This window comes from Anopheles stephensi, chromosome 2 (assembly GCF_013141755.1).
Source record: "Anopheles stephensi strain Indian chromosome 2, UCI_ANSTEP_V1.0, whole genome shotgun sequence".
In the NCBI taxonomy this organism is placed as follows: Eukaryota; Metazoa; Arthropoda; class Insecta; order Diptera; family Culicidae; genus Anopheles; species Anopheles stephensi.
Genome location: NC_050202.1, coordinates 89652129 through 89675439, shown reverse-complemented (window position 1 = coordinate 89675439; position 23311 = coordinate 89652129). Strand labels below are relative to the sequence as shown.

At 47.5% G+C, this 23311-nt stretch overlaps 3 protein-coding genes across 8 annotated transcripts in view; 2 read left to right on the top strand and 1 right to left on the bottom strand.

Moving 5' to 3' along the window:
• The window catches only part of LOC118505235, a 184599-nt gene extending 165700 nt beyond the window's left edge, over positions 1 to 18899 (top strand). For 5 of the 6 annotated variants that reach the window (XM_036040771.1, XM_036040770.1, XM_036040769.1 and 2 more), the window contains 5 exons: positions 63 to 163; positions 5241 to 5332; positions 5555 to 5665; positions 15533 to 15802; positions 16136 to 17967. In XM_036040771.1, coding sequence (XP_035896664.1) covers positions 63 to 163; positions 5241 to 5332; positions 5555 to 5665; positions 15533 to 15802; positions 16136 to 16567 — 1006 coding nt within the window. In that variant the 3' untranslated portion in view covers positions 16568 to 17967. Of the gene's footprint in view, positions 1 to 62; positions 164 to 5240; positions 5333 to 5554; positions 5666 to 15532; positions 15803 to 16135 lie in introns of all 6 variants that reach the window. The other variant, XM_036040773.1, reaches the window with a different exon arrangement.
• Positions 1131 to 3364, bottom strand: LOC118505183 (hexamerin-1.1-like). The gene has a single exon (XM_036040638.1). The coding sequence runs from the start codon at positions 3346 to 3348 to the stop codon at positions 1210 to 1212; it is 2139 nt and encodes a 712-aa protein (XP_035896531.1). The 5' UTR covers positions 3349 to 3364; the 3' UTR covers positions 1131 to 1209.
• A 378-nt stretch (positions 18900 to 19277) lies between the features above and the next one.
• Positions 19278 to 21601, top strand: LOC118505182 (larval serum protein 2-like). The gene has a single exon (XM_036040637.1). It carries the CDS (start codon positions 19355 to 19357, stop codon positions 21494 to 21496), a length of 2142 nt encoding a protein of 713 aa, XP_035896530.1. The 5' UTR covers positions 19278 to 19354; the 3' UTR covers positions 21497 to 21601.
• The last annotated feature ends 1710 nt before the right edge of the window (positions 21602 to 23311 follow it).

Below are 23311 nucleotides of genomic sequence, written 5' to 3'. Positions count from 1 at the left end.
AGATGTGAAATGTATTCATCTAACTAATGTTTTATCAACTTTCGTAACTTTTCCATTTTCAGGAAACTCCAATACACAATGTCGAAGCGCAGGAAACTTGGTTACGGATGGTTAAGTTCGCTCTTGATCTGCTTTATCGCATTAGCTGAAATGATTTCAAATGGTAAGTTACTGAACTTTGTGTACTGCTGAATTATCACGTTTAACCTGATCCTGGACCTATTTTTGAGACAAAAACACTACAAAGAATAAAAAAACACAAACGCCTCATAGGCAATCGCCAGCTGTAAATAACACCACCAATTGAGAGTGGAATCCTGAACGCATAATAATGGTATGTTGCGCAAATGATGATGATACGATAATGATGGATAATTTGCTGCTAACCGGTAGCGGCAGAGTTGGTACTTGACCTGACAGTTTAAAAACAATATGACGCTGAAAACAATTTTACTTGCTCGACAGTGATCCTCCCAGCACCAGTTAGCAAGTATTCTCGAATTCTTCGAAGGAAAAGTAAACTTCTTTACTAACCTTGTACGTAGTGACACAGAAACACTCCAGTCATCGCCCATCATTCCGCTGGTTAGCGACAATGTCACGAGCGAAACCATGTTCTGCAGCGCTAGGTTTACTCAACGGATGTGCCTTGTTGATGTGTACAACATTTTAAATAATATTTTTGTCTTCCCCGCAACACTTCAACAGTGAACAGAGGACTGATGCCTAACGTGGCATATGTACGTGGCACGCTTTCTGCATCGCAGTTTCATTACTTTTAATTGAAATTGCACAGCCAGCCTGTGTTGAGTTTGTGCATGTTTCGGTCGAATTGCGGATGGATGGTTCCCCTCGCTGTGGATTAAGTTTGCTGAGGCGTTTCAAAAATTATGTTGAAATGTTTCGGGCTCGGTGGTAGGTCTTTGTCGCCGTCAGCAACATCTACATGCTACGTTGGATTCCCCCCAGAAGTGCGACTCTCTGCAAACACCAAGGCCATTTCCAGTTGAGTGTGTAACTTTGTCGCGATATGGTTAGGCAAACATTTCGTTTACATAGCCCTGTCAGTAGACACGAAAAACCTACGTTCCGGGAAATCTCAAGCAGTAACAAAATCAAACAAAACTTCATCTCGGTACTCTACGAAATCGTCTCACATAGTGTTTAAAAATCGTTTTATTCGTCGTTTAATCCCACACAATCCCCACACTAGTGGACGGCGTTAATCTCAGCCTCCTTCTTGTGGTAGATGGTCGCGTCGAGGTAGTACATGTTGGGCGTGAACCAAACCTTCTCGTCGATCGGACGATCGAACGGATAGCCGAACGGCAGCGAGTCGATGAACCGGGCGCCGGAAGCAACGCCACAGTTGAGCGTGTAGTCGTATCCTTCGTGCTGCGGAACGGCCGGAGCATGGTAGGGCGAGACGATGAAGAACAGCTGGAACGGCATGCCTCCCTTCTTGCCCTTGGGGAGCATCAGGCGCGACGGGAATCCACAGTGTGCCTCGGTCATGTCGAGCGGGAACTGACGCTTACCATTGTACGCATCCATCACCCACTTGTACAGCTCGAAGTACGGCGTGCGGTCCTGCACGTACATCGGGAACTTGGTCGACTCGCGGACAAACACATTCTTGCCCTGCTTGAATTCCCACTCGAACTTATCGAGCAGCACAAAGTTTTCCCGGTTCTCATTCACTCCGTACACGTGTCCGTACTGATCGTACTTCGGGCCGAGGTACATACGCACAATACCCTTGACATCCTTCTCGGCGTACACGTTGTACTCCACGCTGAACGGCATGTGGTTCAGACGCCACTGGCGAGCCTTGATAACAAAGTCCTCACCCTGGTAGTGAGCGATCTTGCCGAACTTCTTCAACTCGCCCGCCTTCATGGAGGACTCGTCGAACACCTCCACGTCGACCGCGTTGGTAATGTCCGCATCGGAACGATCGAAGTACGTCACCAGCTTGTCCACCGTTACCGCGTCGACCTTCAGCCCACCGAATGCCAGCTCCTCCTTGGTGTACGGTTTCAGATGGTCCTTGAACTCCCAGTACCACTGGACGATGCGCTTGTACAGCTGGTAGAACATCGGATCGCGCAGAGATGTTTCGTAGTGCTCGAGCACTCCCGGCAGCACCTTGTGGTTTTCGAAGTGCTCGATCGATCCGCCGAGCAGGATGCGGGCGAACCATCCGACGTACTTGTAGAACCGGCTGTTCACACTGTCCGGATTGGCCTGCACCAGATTGCCCAGATACTCCACCGACTCGGGCTTGGTGAGATCAACGTGACGTCCGTCGGGCAACACAATGTAGCCGAGATCGATCGCCTCGCGGATGCGATGCTCATACTCGACGACGTCCTCAATGTCCTGGTAGTGCTCGGGCGTGTTCACTTCGTAGTAGTTGTCTCGGGACGGGAAGCTAACACCGTTGTAGTAGTGCATGTTCGGGTAGTATCCGGTGACGATCGGTTTGAACCAAGAGAACTCCGGAATCGTGCCGAGATCGTTCGACAGACGCTCGAGATAGTAGCGAGCGAGCAGTTGTTGGTGCTTGTACAGATAGAACTCTCCACGGCGATCCTTGTACAGACCGTACTCCTTGCCGCCCATCCAGAACGGATAGTCCGCGTGGAAGTAGTAGTAATACGTGTTCAGTCCAATGTCCTCCGTGAAGTACGACACCTTCTGATCGACGTTCGTGTGCACATACCAGCCGGTGTAGTTCGTCGGGATGACCACGGTGTACACATCGTCCACCTTCTTCACACCGCTGAAGCCCTGCATCTTGTACTGGGCCGCTTTCTGGACGACCTCCGTGTTGAAGAAGTAGTACGGATAGATCTCGTACGGGGCTGGAAGCTCCAGTCCGGCCAGATCCTTGCGATGCAGCACGGCCACGGTGACGGCGTACACGAACATTCCCTCGTTCACGTGGAATCGGGCCCAAACGACTGACTTGTAGAACGTGTCCCAGTCCTTCGCGTAGTAGAACACGTGGAACAGTGCGATCGCCTGCTCCCGGTGGTGATCGTCGAACACGCTGAAGATCTCGTCGAACGGAAGCAATCCGTGCTTGTACAGCATCACGAACTCCTTCACCGCTTCCACATTACTGTACTGGTCGTAGTGCTGCTCGATGTCGTACGCCTTCGACACCTCCCACAGCTCAGTGTGTACCTCGTGCTGGTGGATGTGCTGGAACACTTCCAGCATCTGTTTCTGCTTCACCAGGAAGTCTTTGTCCGCGTACGTTATTTTCTCCTCCGGTACAACGACGTACCCAGCGGCTAGTGCCGCGAGGCTGACCAAAGCTACCACAGTGATCCCCTTCATGTCGGCTGAACGAGAACGATGCGCTCGGCTGAGGCGAGTCGGCGCTTTTTATACCCGGTTTGCTCCCTGCAGTTCGTATCAGCTGGTTGAGGCGGTGCAGTAGCGATAATCGTGAAGGTGCCCGCTGGCAAACGAAAACAGGTGTAAATGAAACGAAAACCATACACAGACACAGCAATCCGTATCCGGCATTGATAATGGCGGTCTTTGAGTGTCTCTGGTTGGAAGCTACAGGAATGACTTTAAATCTGTCGATGATGTATGCTCTTACATAGTGCCGGTTTCAGCGATAGAAACTGTGCTCCTTCATCGCATGTTTTATCGTGCTTTAATGGGTCTTAAGAGGCTTCTGACAGACACCGGGGCCCGGATGGAGGAGACTATCATTATTCAATTTCATCCCATCCCGATGGTTCTTTATAATGGTTCTGATCCTTTCAAGCGATTAGAAGCTCTAGCAAAGGCTGCTGCAAGCAAGACACAATGGTGACCATCTTCCGGGACCATTATCGATTTTCTACCACTCACTCGTATAGACGAATCGCCAGCTCCGTGAGCTAGGAAACGAACATAAATTCCCACCGCAGTCATTTCTTCCCCGTTCTACGCTCCTGCCGAGGGCGAATAAATTAAATGCAACACTCCGGAGCGGCACAATGCAACAGACTGCATGTGGTGTGCAATTTACTCTGTAGCAAGTCGAGCAACTCCACACGCTCCGGATCAAAAGCGTACAATAATTTCAGAAACAATCAATTCGAGATTGTCTTTTCGAGGTTGGGACCGGTACGGTGTGAAAGTTTTTGATTTGTGAAACACTCCATGCTCACTCCGGCCAGCGTTCGAATGTCCCCGAGGTTTTCCTGTCTTGTCCGGCGCAAACACACCGAGCATAGTTCAAAAGTTTCATCACTCCGAAGAAACAATAACCTGAAGCAATTTCATACCCTCTTTCCGCAGCTCAGTTTCCCCGGGGGTTCCCTTAAAGTCTTAAGTCTGGTCGCCCTGGTCTGATCTCACCGGAAGAGGTCGCACCAATGTTCACCGGTGTTTCGGTCACCGTTTACCGGATCGGTAACGTCGTCGTCGACTCCGGTGGATGAGTTATGGGTTTCAAGACGATGAATGCCATATGGCCATATCATGGGCAGCATGTATTTGCATGCCGTAGAAGATAAATAGAAGCGTAACGGGGGACGGCTCTGGGCAATCGTTTGCCTTTCCCTGGCTAAATGCTAATCGACACAAACACACATACACACTCCCTCACCGTTTCTCTGGAGAGGATTGTGAGAGAAAGAGGTAGAAAGGGAACCAGAGCAGGAAGTTATGGGATCACACTTTCGACTTCGAAAGGCTTCAAGTAATTTCCGTCGGAACGGATACGGTTTGGCTTTGGTCTTACGGGCCGGTCATTCAGCAGTGCATTTGCATTTACCGATTGCGCTTTGCACCGGAGTGTCTTGCCGGAAAACTTACACTTCTTCAACAAAAGCTCCCAGCTCCGTTGGTCAGGACTTTCTGAGAAACTCTCCTTTCGCCCTATCGCTCTATCTCTGTAACATACACTCCAGCATCCTTTAGCGTGCTTTAATAGTCGATTTTACGCGCTGCAGTTGCAGCGTTCCAGTGGCCTCGCGTCCATGATTGCATCCTAAAGCGAGATTGTACCATCACACAGCTGGGTAGTTTGATAACGAGTAATAGCATCGTTTGCGTATACCACGTACCCAAAGTGCCCAAAACGAACGCGCTTATCAGCGACCATTCCGGAACAGACCCCGAACCAGACCGGCCAGCAGTCAGTTCAACGACTCTGGTACTAGGTATCAAAACAACATTTTGAAACTGATTCCGATTCCTCTTCTCTTTCCTTTGCCTTCCCGTTGCAGTTTGCAGCCTGAAAGATCTGAAAATATTCGTCCCGGAGGCGGTCATTATGGGCAATGCGGCGACCCTATCGTGTCAATTCGAACTGGAAAAGGTGAGTCAGACGATTTGGAGAGCAGCTAATCTTTATGGCAGTCCGATTTCATTAGATTTGGCACTTGGAAGGCAAAAGATGAATATTTGAATATCAATTTATTTTTCTGGCAACGAACTTTAAAATTTTTGGTTATAGATCTACAATTTTTCTTATATCATCTGCCTCGATTGTCAGATACAATTCGTCCTAACACACATCTTTTTCATTATTTTCGAACAGGCAACACTTTACTCCGTTCGATGGTACTTTGAAGGGGAAGAGTTCTACCGTTACGTCCCGAAGGAATCACCGCCGGCCCGTACCTTCCCAGTCTCAGGCATCACAGTAGATGTAAGTAGTTGTCGGTTTCGCTTCTTTCTTTCAAAGCAATCAGCATTAGACGAACTCGTACACAAAAAAAATGTAATCCGAAGTCTCGCAGTGCCCGTAGGCACGTGGTATTTGCTTAGCAAAGTTAGTTAAACTCCGTTTGCTCCGAGTACCATTTGGACCCATACGCTAAGCGGCTTTCGGGGCGAGTTTCTAAAGCAGCGGTATTATATGTGATACCATTTTCGCACAAAAGAGCTAACATTTGTAACATGGCGCGTGTGTTGTAGCACGGAGTGGAGTTGCTCTTAATTAAAATAAAATCTCACCATCAATAACTACTGAAACCCTCCTTCGCCCAGCCCGATGAAGATGTATGGCACTCGTTTTACCCTAATGAACGCACCTTTTATTTCTCTGCATTGGAGTTCTTAACGGGGAAGGAAGGGGGAAGTAACGCAACACACAGCACATGCCTTGAAAGGAAACAAAATTAATGTAAGCCCATCTCAGCATCCTACACGGTGCGTTTTGTTCGGCTGGCTGTGTGTTGTGTACCCGAAAACCAGTTTCCAATAGCCCGAAGGATTATTGTCACTTGTATGGGTTTCCGCTACACACTCGTGGCCGGATTAGAGCGTTCGATTCGGTATGCTCCGGATGAAGGAAACAACAGCATAAGTTCTGCCCGGCCGACATGACTCAATCGAAGCAGTCGTTCTTTGGAATAAAAGCCCGCGACTAAAATCCTGTTGATTTCATCGGTACACAACATGCCCCCGGGCTTGTCACAGCCTAAAGCTGTGAATAGTTTAACCGGAAATAAGATAAAAAATCAACACACACACACACACCAACACGTGAGCGTGAAGGAAGCTGGAATGGCGTGAAACATTTACGATCGCTGCAAATAATTCTCGTGGCCCCTGAGGCTGTATAATTCTCGCCGATTGGAAATGTTCCCACACCCCAAACCGCCACAAGAATGCCACTTCACCTGGGGCACATAATTTTCTTTGATTTCCTTCACCGCCACACACACACACACACACACTAACCAACAAATTGGGTCGCATTTTGCGATGAAAAACCCCCGGTTTGGGACGTAAAAGGAGCTGGGCTGGTGTTATTATGGGTTCGTCTTGCAACCGGATTTGAGAGAAATCGTTTCGCCAGCTTCAATACCACGGCGGTGACGACATAAATCCAATCCGAGGACGGTTCTTTACATCTGCGATCGTGTGTGAGGTTTCTTCGCGAGGTATACTGCCGACTGTTGAAGGCAACATTCAATACCATCAGCTCACCCATCTCCACAACGTCGATTTCAATCTGCGTTTGGTTTGGCTGCGGGCGAAAGAATTTTCCACCACGATCCTTGGCCCGCAAAAAGTTACACACACACACACACACACACACACACACACACACACACACACAAACACACACACTACCGGGATGGGGTGGAGTGGCCGCAGAATTACTGGTGGAATCCTTGCAAGTGTCATGGAAATGAAAACATATGCCAACCGGTTGGTTAGCGCGAGGCTGCCGTCGCCGGAAACCCGCTCGAAACACGACACACCGCTTGACGGAAGTTGTCGTGACACATTTACGCCGGGAAATTCTTTTGGGGCTAGCTGCAAAACGGGCACGCCCTGTGCCTCGGAACGCCAGAATCAAGAGTGTGAGTGTACGAAAATCCGGTACAGAAAATGGGGTTTCGAGTGGAACAACCAGCGCCATCATATACGTGTTATTATAGTCGATCTGTGGCAAACTGGTTCAGATTGCTGGTACAATGCCGACTGAAATTTTGACGGGCGGATTTTGATGGAAAGTGCTATTAAATTGCTTTACGTCAAGTGTAGGTGAGGCGTATAGCAATGCATGACGAAGGGAAATGGGCAAATATCCCGTGAGAGCTTTGTTTTCAAGAGTTTCTAGAGATTCCTTCCACACTTAAGTAATATTTTATGAGCTTTTTACTAGCAATGTGTTTTAAATTTATTTTAGGTGTGCTGGATTGAAGGGCCTTTTTTCTAGTGATCAATTAAGAAGTAGTTCAAGAATTCTTGAATAACAGAATAGTTTGAAACAGACCCAACAAAACCTCTCATTAGTTGGAACTTGTCCGCAAGCTCAAGGATTCAAATGAAGTCATCTTCAAGTTATGACAAAACCTCACCAGCATGAAGTCGACTTTTTCAGTTGTCTCTATTGGCGAGCAAAGTCTCAAGCTCACAGACTCAATTTAGTGAGTTGAAAGCCTACCTGAGCTAGATGCTCCTATTTCGCTCTGTGTTAAAACCTTTGCCCATTTCTTGTTGGGCAGAGTAATTTGCACAAATAACAAGGATGAGTTTACCAGAACAACAGAAAAATAATTTTATTAAGCTAGACCGATTAGCGCAAGCTTTAGACAGTTGACTCGAAAGGAACCAGTCAAAGGATACTAAGATGTATCCGCGTGATGGGAAGTTGCTAGTCTGTCAGAAAAGACAGTTGCTATTGTCAGCCCTTGCAATGGTGAAAATAGCCTGGCACATCTGTTGCTATCACAACATTTCTGACATTCTTCTCTTATTTGAACCTTTATTTGCATAATCAGCTAATGCAACCTCGGCCGTGAGACGCCGACAACCTTTCTCTGAATATATCTAATTAATAATCCTAGACTACAGGTTAGAGTGTGGACCAAGGCACGCGACTTTGAAAATACAACCCAGCGTTCGATATTCTGTACAGAAATGCTTCCAGTTTCATTCAAGCAAGTGCATGCTTGTAGACCTGAATTTATAGCACATACCATTTAGACGACACAGTCAAAAGTGCTCCACTGTCTTGCGTGCATTTTCAACGCCAGCTCCCAAGGTGCAAACATTAAAGTGTACTGTGGCACCTCTTCACGTTGTCATGGTAAATCAAAAGGAAGTAACAGATCGGTGTCGGTGTAGTGTCATTGTACAAATTAACAAACACCTCACACAATGGTGCTTGGATGCACACGGGCGCTGTATACGAGCGCCGTATACGTACGTCAGACATCCAGCATCCCAATAAAGAACCATTCGAACCCATTCAAAACCCATTCTGCTTCAACACAGGCTCGCAGTCTCCGTACGCCACCCACCCAAAAGCTCCGTCTTCGGTCCTGCCAAAACGACGACCATTATACGACCTGTTCGGTTTGATGACTGCGAGAGTTGTTGCGCTCCCCTCCTCGACTCCGAGAGCCTGGGAATGGTTTGCAGCTGCTATGTTTGCCACCCATATCTTTGTCTCACTTTATGGTGGAAAGTAATCAACGGCAATACTGAAAGCAGCCGCAACTTTATTGTTTTACACCGCGCCATCCATGCCATACCACGTACGCAATCCACAGCACCCATTAGACGGTCGGCGGCAGTGTACAGGATGTCTGCTTTAAGATTTACTCCCTTGCTTCCCTTAAAGGCACCCAAGGTGGTGAAAATCAGTGTAGACTGACGATGGACCCGACTCGTGCGCATGTTGCAGCATGTACTGGCATGTGTTGCTCCGGGTTGTTCCACCTCCGATGACAGTGGAAATAAAAAGTGATCCTTCGCAGTGCCGGTGCCCAGTACAGATGCGATAGATGGTACCCAGTACGGACGGTGTCGCTGTTTGTGGTTTATTAAAACAATCCTCACACACTGCTGGTTCGGAGTGGGGGTGCTCTGTGCTTTGTGCGCTGTGTTCAAATTAACATGAACTTGAAAGCCAATCAAAGCATCGTTACGTGTCCGCATGTAAGCGCGATGGGAGCGTATAGGTAAACCCCGGGGTTGATATTAAAAAACGTTTGCGTGTGCGTGAAATCATCCATCCCGTTGCTGTGTGACCCTAATTTGAGCCACTTTTGCTGACAGCGACATCGGACGGAAGGTTGAATTAATTTTGCAACACTCGGGCTTCTGGGTGTGGGACCCAGACCCCGTTCCCGGACATGTCAGCTAAATTATGAAGCGCTCGGCAGCTTGAGCACCACCACCATGGTGAAGCGTGAATGAAGATGCCAAAATTGTCGACAATGTCTTCCCCGGGCTGTTTGTGCGCCGGAATGAGATAGCGGCACCGTACCCGATACCTGGCACACCGGGGATAGAGCCGAGCTATCCTTTTTTGGGGCTATCCGGACGCCGCAGGTAAAACTAATTGGAGTTTGCTTATCGAAACGAAAGCATCTCGTTTACAGTATGGTGAACAGCGGTTAAATTAGGATACATTGTTAAGAAACCATTAATTTTGACCTTACCTGGTTGTGTCCGGACGAAAGATTAACTGTTTCCGAACGAAGCGTTAAAGGTGGCTGGAGGTGATGAAACGATGCTATCAATGTTATTAATTTTCAGTTTTATTAAAATCGCACGCACAAAACTTGTCGCTTGAGACAGAAAAAGATTCATTTACGATTAACATCGATTTCCGAAGCTATGTGGCAAAATAAGCTGATCATGTCTCTGATTAATACTTTGAACAGCTCACTTTGTAGGTTTGGATAAAATCTAACTCATGTTTATCTGAAGTGCGGCATCTTATATTGATTCTGGGACAAAAATTATAACTTTATAAGATAGTGAGCTACCATTTGCAGGCTTCAGAGGTTCATTTGACGAATGAAGTAGCTTAAGCTTATTTCTCCATTGAGTAAGATCAATAAATATTATAGCTGTACGCAGTTCTGTCTCTATGAATATGTAACTTTAATCGATCATCCTCGCTATAAACTCTCGTGTTCATTATGGCATTACACATTCATCAAATCTTAAATCTTATGTGACAAGTATTCATGCGTGAACTTACTTTAGATGAACCTAGATCCTACTTCTGACCCAAAGAAACAATGTATATAATTATTATTATAAATCAGTGAACCAACATTTAAATCACTTCTCACAACGCCTCTTGACGGACAACAATGAAGTTGTACGTCAAGGGACAGAAATAAATTTGTTCAAAATTGCTTCTGGAAATATTGACCAACCGAGGCCCGGCGTACCTATCGCCCACCGAACGGACGAACCTTTGCCGGCGATCCGGCACCTCGCCAACACACAATGAAAGACAAAGGGCGTTGAAAATGAAATGCCCCTTCACTGTTTTGTGTGTGTGTGAGTGTGTGTGAGTGTGGGGCCATATCCTGCAGGCGGAACATGTCACTCGGCCACTCTGAGGTGGAAGGAGGGAAGGTTGGTCTTTTCCTATTCACTCGCTAAACCACTTCCGAAAACCTTGCGGCCTACCCGGGCATCCAACAATGTAACCTGCCCTGGTCGAAGCAAGAAGTAATTGCTTTTCACTATCGTAAAATGGCAGAGTGGCGATGTAAAAAGAAAAGCTCACTCACACACACACAGCTACACAGAATAGAAGGAAAAAAAGCTCTGCAATGGCACCGGCCGGAATCCGGACTTTTTCAACCTCCTCAACTTCCCTTAGCGCTTTTCCACACCTTTCGGCGAAAGACCAGTTCTATTGTTTCAGTACATGTGCTTCGCCCGGTGGCCGTGGTGGCAAGCGAGCTAATCCTTCGCATACCGTCTTCGTTTAGGCCGTTGCCGGCTGGGCGAGATCGGAGCTATATTGCCTGAAGTTCGCCGGGACCTGCTGTGGGCTTCCGGTGGGATCGTCGGAACGAAGCCCTCGAGGGTGACCCGTGAAGGCCCGGGAATTATTACATACTTTACTACTCTCTTTTGCCGGTGGCTTCACACATACACATTCACGTAGAAGGGGATGAGTGATGCTGTCCGGAGGGTTTATCTATTCACCGGGCCCAAACCCAGGAGTACGCGAGCCGGTCGCTAGGTAAATTGCGCTTGTGAGCGCGCTTCCGAGACTAAACACAGCGAGCGGGGGGGAGAGAGATTGGGTCAGGGTGTGCGCTTTCAAGAGTGATTCTTTTGTGTCGCCGCTTTTGCAGCCACCGTTGATAGTGGCCTCCGATTGGTGGACGGCACACCGGGCACGGGGCTAAAATCGTCCTCGATAGGTGGCCGGATAAAAAGCGCTTCGACACTGTATTGTACTCATTGAGTGCCATTTGTCTGTTGTGGAAGAAAAATGGACTTCCCGGACGGTGCGGGACAAAACTCGGAGGAAGTGCTTCACGGCCTCGGGCCTCAGGCCTCCTCACACACGCATTCCGCACGCGCGCGAGAGAGAGAAAAGAACGCCACGGAATATGGGCCATTGTGGTAGAATATCACAAAGTGCTTTTTAATTAACATCCGTCATGTGAACAGCGCACATCATATGAGTGCAAGCACGCGTGTGTGTATGTGTGGTTGTATGTGGTGCAGGGTTGCGAAAGGTTCCGTTTTACAGTTTATACATACATTCGCAACGCAAAAGCCACAGGGATCGGGAGTGCCACTGTTATCTCCGGCTACTGGCTACAGCTAAGCCACGTGAAAGATAGTGCCACTCTTTTTTTTGTGTGCCCCGCTTCAGTTTTTGTTAGCCGTCGCTCACCTTCCTAGCTTTATTGGAATAGATAATGGAAATTCATTCAAATTGCTCGATGCTAAAACCCCTAGCCAGAAGTGGAGCCTGGCTGTGAAGCGGCACACCGCGGCAGTGATATGGAGAAGAAAAAACAGGCCATTATGGTTCACACCGGATGAGCTAGAAATAGCCCCGGTGTATGGGAATGCTCTGTGGATGGCATTAATGTGTGGTTTTTCACACCCCGTTGCGAGTTTGATGCACAATTATGATGTATAAATTGTATTCAGCTGCGTGTCAATGAGAACCACCAGGCGCCTCCATTCGGGTTTGAAGTGAATGTCGATTTTTATAGCAAATCAAATTGTTGTCTTTTCTCTACTTGGCTATTTGCATATGTTTTTTAGAGGAGTTATTTAGTAAATAAAACTAACTGTGAATAATTTGTAAATTGCCAAACGTTCCAAGGAAGCTTTTTTTTACACGCACACAGTAGCATCAGTAACAAACACATGGCTTAACAACACTAGTCTTTGGCTCAAGTCTGAAGAGAACCATAGTCATCCTGTCTTCTCGTAATGAATTTACTTAAAAAAAATCCATTTGGAATGTTCAAAATATAGGAATTCAAGATGAAGTTAACGAAGCCATTAGAGAGACAAGACAAAAAGAGAGACAAAAAAATTAAAGCGCTTCTTTCTATAAAAACACACTGAAGGCTTATGGTATCAATGATGCCGCAGAAACTTTCCCCAAACCGTCTCAAACTGCGCAGTTCCAAGATAAACAATCACAAATTTTTTTTCGTTAAAAGTTCTCAAACGAGCTCTGACGATCACAAGAAGCTCACAATTTTACACTTTCGTGCTGTAAATTGAGCTCATTATAAAACTTTCCGTTACTACCTTTTGCTACTAAAAATGGGGAGGGTTGAGATGGGAAAAACTGTGGCAGAGAGTAGGAACCATCAAACCATGCCAATTGGTTTCGGTCACGATTTGCTACAAAATATCATCATTGTCTCCTAACAAGACACCCGTATCGTTCCGTGTCTTAGGGTAAGGGTGAATCGAATGAACCGAAGCACGGAAAAGCACACCAGCTGCTACGCTGCTAGCAAAGGCGGCAACAGATGATCCAATCGGAACAGAAAATCCCGAGGCAACAGAAGAAGAAGAAAAAAACCCGACAATTCCTCCGTCTCATCTTTACGATTGCTTCCGGCAAACACCGGGACCCTGGCGCTGGCAAATATGCTTGGCTTCTCGCTTATCGTGGCCCAGGATGGAAGTAATTACGTCTAACTGCTGTAGAATTCATAAACATAATGAGAGAAATTATTTCCATCTTTCGTTATCTGTCGTAGTTCCCGGTACCAGCGAACTGCTCCACTTCTGGGGCTACCGGGACATACCAGGGCGTTGGGACGATGGGTTTGATCTTTCATTGCTGATGAACAGAGCGTGGCAAAAGAAGTGGATTTTAAACAACAGGTCTCGAGGGCGGACTGGTACTCACACCCTGGCAAAAAGGGGGCTGAGAAGGATTATTAAAATCCTTTCCTTCAACTACACAACCACTCGAATCGGCCCTTTCAGTAGCTTTGAAGCCACAATCATCATCGCCATCCCGATGGGCATTGTACCAGCAGAGCTGGCTCCGGTCATAAAACAGCTGCCGGTGATAATGGAGAGCCTAATTTTTCGGAGCAACCGGCCAATTGTCTGCCGGCCGCAGGCTATTCACCACCAAAGGCCCCGAAGTGTAAAGTCCGTTTCCGGTCGTAGTGTGCGCCACTCCGAAAGTCTCCGCTAGTCATCGGTTAACTATGATGTTATGAAGCGATTGCAGGCCCCGGTCTCCTGCTGGGCGAATTTCTATTCACTTTACTCCGTTCCGCTTTTTTTTCCATTCCCGCACTCCTCCTTTCACTCCTGAACTCCTTTCACGGGGTTTTTGCTTCTTTGCGATCAGCTCGAGAACGATTGGTGTTGTATTTCGCACCCGTTGGTCCGGGGTTTCCCGGACACTGGCACGGGACACGATAATTAGTCGACCTCGGGCTGGGCCGCAGCACACGCGCTCGCCACCAGGAAGCGAGAGTGATAAACCCACCCATAAAGCACCATGATAATTAAAGATAAAAACGGCGGAAATGAGTGCAAAAAAGTTGAATTGCTTCCTTAGAAGCTGCGGCGCACGCAGTCTGACCGTGATGGGGATGGCCTCGGGATTGCAAAGGGTTGGGGTCGTAGTTTAGTTCCGTTATTGTACGTACCCATTCACCACTTTCAGACACTCTGTTCAGAGAAAAGCGGAGAGTCGTGGCTAATTTTTCCTTGCTGAGCTCGAGCAAAAACGGACCAAGTTGGCTGGCATCATTTTTTGTGTGTGTGTGGATCAGATATTTTTTGGGGGGTTTTGGCCACTTTACTACCCTTGTAGTAGTTTGATGAAAGTTGATGTACACTTGCTGCTGGATGGTGGCAGTAGAGGAACGGCAATTTTGGTAAAGTGTGGCCAAATTTGCTCGCGAAAAGCGAAACTCTGCTGCGGTGTTTGTGTGTGTGTGAGCGAATGCTTGTGGAACAGTGGTTTTGTACGGATGCAAGATAATGTAGTGTTTTGGAAAAGTTCATGTTTTGCAACACGTTCGTTTTGGTTATGTGTCAGATTGCAGTGTTTTGTTGTAGTTTTTAAATGAGCTTAAAAAGAGAAGGAGAGAGAGAGCAAGGGTTAAAAGAGTTTGATTGGTTTAACAACATCAACTTTATACCTTAATGTTGAATGTATACAACGAAAATAGGAGGAATCTGTCATCTCCGGAGGACATGCTGGAACGAGAAGCAGGCAATTCCATCTCCTTGGGGCAAATCTTAGATGTTGGCATGCCAATTAGTGCTATTCAACTACACATACCTGGCATACAAGGGTGATGTTATTCAGGAATCGTTTCTTATAGCTTCCACCCAAAGCTTCTACGAAAGAGGTAACTCTGTATTGAAGAACTAGAGAGTATGTTTTAGCTCTGCATCAATTCCTCGCACTTCTGTGTATCAATCGGAATAATACGGCTTCTTGTACATGGATACAGCCAGATGTTAAAGTTGTTGCAACCCAAATCATAGGCCAGGAGTATTAGAATATTCAGGACCAATATTCAGAACTTATCCGCATCCCAAACTTTAAATATTCAAACGAACAAATACAAACACGTCTACAATGTGGATAAACTCTCTGTATAAAGTGTCTACAATCTCGCATAGATAACTTTGTGAAACACCAGTATCAACTATCCCAACCACCCAACATCGATAGTTCGTTTGCCATTTCGATGCCTAAAATAAAAACCATCTTTTTCACTCGTTTTTTTTTTTCGCCTCATCTGTTGCGCAAACACACGCAACCGCAACACAGGGCACACAGTCGGACGCTACGTCGGTCACGCTGCGGGGCGTAACGCGCGACCTAACCGGCCAGTTCCAGTGTGAGGTATCCGAGGACGCACCGCTCTTCCACACCGACATCCGGCAGGCACGTATGCAGGTGGTCGAACTGCCCAAGGAAGACCCGATGATGCAGCTGGACAAAACGCACATCACCACGCTGGACAATTTCCGGGCCGTCTGCACCGTGGGGACGTCCTTTCCGGCTGCCAACATTACCTGGTACATCAACACGAAGCGGGTAAGTGATCGACACACGCAAACGCGCACGGGCTGTGTACCGGGTATTTGCGAACCATGAATTGAAGTTTGATCCAGCGTTCGGATGCACTCGAAACGGAAGCCACACAACGCCGTTCACAATTTTCGGAACTGCAGACGCTCACAAGTGAAACCACTACCGGGGCAACCGGGTGTTCCGCGAGCGATTGTTTGCTCCTTTGTTCCGGGAAGTGTTCAACAGTTGGGTTCGCGCCTGCAATTTGGCCGTATTTGAGAGGTTGCATTAGTTCGATTCTAAATATCTTCTTTCTTTTCTGGATTTCTTTTTTGTTGCTCCCCCTCACTGGGTTAGATTCATCGATCACCGTACCAACGCATCACGTACCGTTCGTACGAAGGGACGCCCACGTTCTCCTCGCTCGAGATGTTCCCGCACAGTCAGGTGCTGCAGGACATCTACCAGTCGATGCCACCGTTCCACACCAGCCTCACGGTGATGTGCGAGATCTCGATCCTGCACATCTACACCAAGAGCGCCCAGCAGCGCATCCTGGTGAGCGATCTCGTCACGACCATCTCGCCGAACCTGCTCGGCCTGGACGGGTCGAACAATCGGCGAAAAAACAACGGTGACCCCGACAACTCACCCCTGACCGGGGGTGCGACCGGTCCCCGGCTGGCCGGCCCTACCTCGCTCCTGACGCTGGCAGTGGTGCTGCTGGCAGCTGTCGGTCTGCGGACAGCCGGTGTTAGACGTCCGGCGGATCGGCTATCCGGGTTGTGATTGGTGACTGCGCAGATGCTGTAAATAGGAAATGTGCACCCCCATCGGTGTTTTTTTCACCAAAAGACACAGTCGGAGTGGGTGAAAAACACTACATAAAAGAAAGCAAACGTAATAATAATAATACTACTACACAATAGGAATGATCTCGATACGCAGCGTATCTGTGTGCGTGTGGAAAGTGGGAAAACGTGGGAAAGTGTAGTTGATTGTTGTTTTTCGGTTGAGTTTTGCTTTCGACGGAAGACAACAGGATTGATAGGAAGAACAAAACACATTACCCACACACGCACATACGCACAGCACAGGAGAGAACAATAACCCATTCTACGTTGGGAAGTATGGCTGCCGACAGTGGTGGGGATCTTTAAACTGAGTATAAGCTGTATGTGTAAATTGTAAATGTAATTGAGCTTTTCACTCACAACTTCTCCTTGCGAGCAAAGCAAAACAAAAAAAGAGAAGCTGGCAACCTTGAGCAGAGTTCATTTTACACCACCCAAGAACGTCCAACGCAGGCAGGCGGGAGTTCGCTAGAGAGTTGACAAACGATTTGATTTGGAGTTTTCTGAAAATCGCTTCCAAGTCGTGCAAAGAAAGAAAGAAATATTTTGTTCATTCCCCTACATTCTCCTTCAGCAAAAAGCCGGATGTAAAGACAGTTTAATAGTAAAATGGAAAAATAGAGGATGAGAAGAGCTCGTTAGACACAACATAAACGACACGATCTTCGTTGGAGCGCTGTACGGTCCTCGCTTGCTTTCTCCTCCCAGATGGACAGCTAATAACCGTTTACAGGCTTTACAGACAAACCGTACGTATTAGTCCTTTCCCTGTTCTGACGATTTGTGTATATGGGGTAGTTTTGTAATGCTGATTGTACATGTAAAATAAAATAAAAGAAAACCCTCGAAAGCTCACATAACGACCTTCCATCACTCAAGTAACGAATGCGTTGTGTGTAGCGATGCTCAATACAAACCAGAACGAACAAAAAAACAAAACAATATGGCGGCAGCAGTACTACTAATGGCTTGCTTCACCGGCTAGAGTAAGAGCTAGCATTGCTGCAAAGGGAAGGAAACAGGGAGCTCTAGCGATGAGACGGAACGAGACAGCGCTAGTTGGTAGTTGAACGATTCCGTACTAAGGCAGTAAGTAGGATGCAATCGTGCTAGTAGTATGCAGTGGTGCAGCGATACAGGCGCAGAGTCTCCTGTAAAAAAGGGGCGCCAACATCGGGGGAAGCAGAAACATCCCCTTTTCTTGTAAGTAAGTGAAACTTGTTAGCTGAGAGGCGCGTAGACAAATGTAAGTATTATTATCTGTTACTAACATGAATGTACTGGAACTAATCAATACAAAAACAACTAACAGCATAACTAAAATGGGAATGCAAAAGAAGAAAAAGCCTCCACCGCACACCAAAAAGCAGAGAAATGAAATAAAGGAAAAGAACAACAAGAAAGTAAAACAAAAATGGAGCACAAAACCCAAAATGGAGAATAACAAGCATTTGACACGTTCGATTAGAACTGTTTGAGTCGTTGTTGTGTTGTGTTTTCTTTTTGAGCTTTTCGTTGCTATTCTCTTCATCACATGACGTGCATTTAGAGTTTTTAGTTTCCAACTTCATTTTTATTCAATTTACAAAACACAAAACGATTGACGACACTCCACGTCAATTTGTGCAATGCTTGATCGAATCAGTCCCAGTCCTTCCTATGTAAGGATGAATGAGTGTCGGTGAGATGAGGCAGCATAGAAATTTGCCGAATCACATTGGACAAACATACACACAACATTCTCTTAAGTGAACGAGGAAGATGAGAAAACAAAACACGTTAGTTGTTAGGACAATGAACATCAATCGCTTCACACAAACTGTAAGAATCGGTAAAAGATGAGTAAAACGGAGACAGGAAGGGTCGGAATAAAAGCAAAACATTACGATTCAACAAAACAAGAAGAAAAAACGAAAACCCCTTCTTAGAAGAAAGAAATGAGAAACGTAAATAAATCAGGGCAATTCGATATAGGAACAGTGCAACACATGATCGTGTTAACAAGCAAATACATAAGTAACGCGTAACAAAACATAAGATAAAACAGTCAACAATATCTGAATGAAAGGAGAGAAAACGTAAGGTGAGCGCAGAGCAAGGAAAAGACAACAAAGAAAAACGGGGAAAACTGGTTTTGTTTTGCAACAATTCCTCGGCAACAAGAGGCCATTCAATAAATGCCAAACCAGACGAAGACGAGCAACAACAAACTAAAACAAAGAAAAATGCAAAAGTTAAGAGAATAAATATTATTATTAATAAAACAACGCGCTACCGTGAGTGAATCCGTCTTCCTTCTGCTGTCCGAAATATTTTTCTCCCACTTTGTTTTTATGCCAGCGAAGCTACAATGTCATTATCACTATCACTGCAAACGAGCCTAAATGTCTGGCGGCTGTCCGTACGAATGACCTCCACGGGAGTGCTTATCGCCCGAACTGCATCCAGCTTCATCGCGTGCACCTGAAGGTTAGCAGAGAGATGCGCCGGACAGTACATTCCCGAAATTTGTCGACGGTGATAACGAAACCGGCCGCTGCTTGGCAGCCTTAAAGGTCAAGAGGGCTTGCCCGAATCGTTGCTAGCTGCAACGGTTGGCGATTATTTGGCTGGGCTGATGTTTCCTATATAAGAATCCAGCCTGACCACCGATCGGCAGTCAGTGTTGGGAGGAAGCTGCACACGACTTCTGGCAAGGGAGGATCCGAAGACACCGAACACGATGCGATCGTTCGTCCTAGCGATCACCGTGGTGGTGGGCCTGCTGGCCTGTACCGCCAGCGGCTACTACATGACCAAGGAGGTGAAGTACGCCGATAAGCCATTCCTGGCCAAGCAGAAGGCCATGCTGGAGATCTTCCAGCATGTGCACCAGCCGGAACTGCACACGCACCTGTGGGAGGAACAGAAGTCGTTCGAGCTGGCCACGTACAAGGACCACTTCACCAAGCCACAGGTTGTGGACGAGTTCCTGCGCTACTACAAGTACGGTTTGCTGCCGATGGAGGAGATCTTCTCGCTGTACAACGAGTACCATCGCGAGCAGGCGGTCGCCCTGTTCCATCTGTTCTACTACGCGAAGGATTGGGACACGTTCTACAAGACGATGGTGTGGGCCCGCTTCCACGTGAACGAGGGAATGTTCGTGTACGCCGTCACCGTGGCTGTGCTGCACCGCACCGATATGCAGGGTATCGTGTTGCCGGCCCCGTACGAGATCTATCCGTACTACTTCTTCAACGACGTCGTCATCAGCAAGGCTCAGCGGTACAAGATGCAGGGCTTCTATCGCATGAAGAAGGCCGACGGTGTGTACAGTGCGTACATCCCGAGCAACTACACCGGCTACTACGTGCACAGCAATCCGGAGCAGCGCGTCAGCTACTTCATGGAGGATATTGGTCTTAACTCGTACTATTACTACTTCCACGCCGACTACCCGACCTGGATGGGTGGCAAGGAGTACGGTCTGTACAAGGATCGCCGCGGAGAGTTCTATCTGTACCAGCACCAGCAGTTCCTGGCCCGTTACTATCTCGAGCGTCTGTCGAACGATCTCGGTACGATTCCGACCTTCTCGTGGTATGAGCCGATCGTGACTGGATACTACCCGTACCTGCGCTACTACAACGGAGTGCCGTTCCCGGCCCGTGAGAACTACCACAACGGATACACGGAGAAGCACGATGTGGTTGAGGAGATTACCGACTACGAGCGTCGCATCATGGAGGCGATCGACTACGGATTCATCATTCTGCCCGACGGTACGTACGTGAACATCACCACTCCGACCGGTGTGGAGTATCTGGGCAATCTGATCCAATCGAACGGAGACAGCGTGAACAAGCGCTTCTACGGCTATCTGGAGAAGGTGGGCAAGTTCTTCCTCGGCGGTTCGTTCGAGATGTTCAACGAGTTCCGTGCGGTACCGAGCGTGCTGGAGAAGTACGAGACGGCCATGCGTGATCCGGTGTTCTATCAGTTCTTCAAGCGGGTGATCGGATTCTACTATCGCTATCTGGACACGCTGCCCAGCTACAAGTACGACGAGATCAACTTCCCGGGCGTCAAGCTGGAAACGGTCGAGATGGACAAGCTGGTGACGTACTTCGACACGTTCGATGCGGACATTACCAACGCGGTCGATGTGGAGGTGTTCGACGAGTCCACCATGAAGGCGGGCGAGATGAAGAAGTTCGGCAAGATGGCACACTACCAGGGTGAAGACTTTGTGCTGTACGCACGCATGCCCCGTCTCAACCATCTGCCGTTCTCGTTCAAGCTGAACGTGGTGTCGGACAAGCCGCAGAAGGCCGTCGTGCTGGTGTTCCTTGGCCCGAAGTACGATCAGTACGGCAATGCGTACAGTGTGAACGCGAACCGCGAGAACTTCTTCCAGCTCGATCACTTCCTGGTGGATCTGGTGGCGGGCGAGAACGCGATCACGCGCAACTCGCAGGACTTTAGCTGGTTCGTCAAGGACCGCACGACGTACTTCGAGCTGTACAAGCAGGTGATGCAGGCGTACAACGGTGACTACAAGTTCCCGCTCGACATGTCCGAGGCTCACTGCGGGTTCCCGGCGCGTTTGATGCTCCCCAAGGGCAAGAAGGGCGGTATGCCGTTCCAGTTCTTCTTCATGGTGGCGCCCTACCATGCGCCGGAGGTGGAACGATTCACTGGCTACGACAACACGGTGTCGTGCGGTGTCGGTTCCGGTGCACGCTACATCGATGCGCTTCCGTTCGGCTATCCGTTCAACCGCAAGATCAACGAAGCGACCTGGTTCACGCCGAACATGGTGTACTACGATGCGATGATCTACCACAAGAGCGAAACGGAAGTGAACTCGGTTGTTGTCTAGGATGAGTGACCGTACATGTGCGTGTGTGTCTGTGTAAACGTTTTGAAACTCGATGGATGTTTGTTAAATACATTATATGAAAAATTAAAACGAGCTGTGCAACTAGCTTATGAGAAAATTTAATTACGAAAGGTAAGATACGATTTTTTTCCCTTGGGCTGCTCTATTGTTTGTGAAGTCTCGCCGAACGTGACTATTAGCGCGCGGAAGGGATAGCGCGGCGTAAGCGAGAAAAGAATTAAAAACTAATTGCAATTTACCATTTCAAAAAACTCATTTTCTGATGCGCTAGAGCATGAATGGGAAGAGACTTGAAAGAATGCTCTGTCCTTCTGAACCGTCTGCTGCCGGGCGCATGTGAAGGTCTGCGTGGAATGCAGGAAATGTGCTTGAAGCTGCTTGTTGTGTGATCGTTTTAAACCCTTTTTAAAGGTAACTTTGCATCTTCCATACATTGCGGGGATGGGGCGTTTCTCATAAACCTTTATTACTTTGTACTGTGAAAAATTTTGCAAGTTCTGCTCTTGGCGATAAAACTCATCTTCTTACCTTGCCAACGCTGTGTGGCTTTCATACTCTTTGCCATGCATTTTGAGAGCCGATCTTTACGATACTCGTCGATTGATTTTCGTATTTCTTATATGTACTTTTCTCTAGCCGTTTTTTAACTGGAATCCTCGGTTCTGAATGCTATTGCGAAGAAGCTTAGTGTCGTTACTAAACGCTAAACAAAGCTCCAATTCGTCAGAAGACACTCTTTCTAGCAGAACTCAGTAAAATTTCATCATCGATAGCACGATAAGCCAACATTTTAATGATCACATGCGCAACTCCGCAAATTGATTTACACATGATGGGCCCGGGAAGTCCACACGTTCAATCACTCCATTAATCATTGCATTCACTTGAACCACTCGACAGCTCATCCTGAGGTCCGATCACAAACAATAATCGCGATAGACGATGCATCAATGTTCCCATGCTTTTTTTTTTCTCTCTCTCTCTCTGTTTTGCTGCAAATCGTTTCCATTCGTTTGGCCGCTTACTCGTGCAATGTGCATGTGGGAAACGATTTATCAAACGCCTGGTGACCGGAAAACCTCACCGGACACGGGCAACAGGCCCCCTCGAGTGACAACTCGGAGGTGTTTAGTAATTGATTCAGATAGTAATTGTTGCAGGTTCTGGTCGGGGCTGGCTGGTCGGTAGGCTGGTTGGAACAGTTTTATCAATTTATGTTGGTTATTTTAACCTCTCGATGATTGTCGGAATTCTAGGGCACTCGGTACGATTCAAACCACCATGTCGATTCTAGTTGGAACGTTCCAATCGCATTATGAATCTGCCCCCGGTGGGTCCTAGCAGTTCGCCTGACCGTGGACTACTCTTTAGCACACGCACTTTAATGTTGAATGAGCATTTTAAGCGGTGCTCTCGTTCGATTCCCACAAATCCCGACCTATCGAACCGAGGTTTTCCTGTGTGTGTCCAGGGTGTTCGTTTGTGTGCGGTGGATTTAATTCATGATTTGCATAATTCATACTGAGGCTGATGTGCGCGCCACACAGCTGTCTGGCAAATGTTATCGAATTTCCCTGGAAATCGGCCATCAACTGAGCTGCCAAATTCGTGCCACCGTTCGTGTGTGTGTATCTGGCTGGGGTTGAGAGGATTTCCGAAATCTAATCATAATTAGATGAACAATCGGGACATACCCACACACCCACACGCCAATGGGTAATGGGGGGTCATGGTTTGAGGTGGATAAAAATACACTCGCGACGAGTGGCCTGACGTTTGACACCGGGTCTCGGT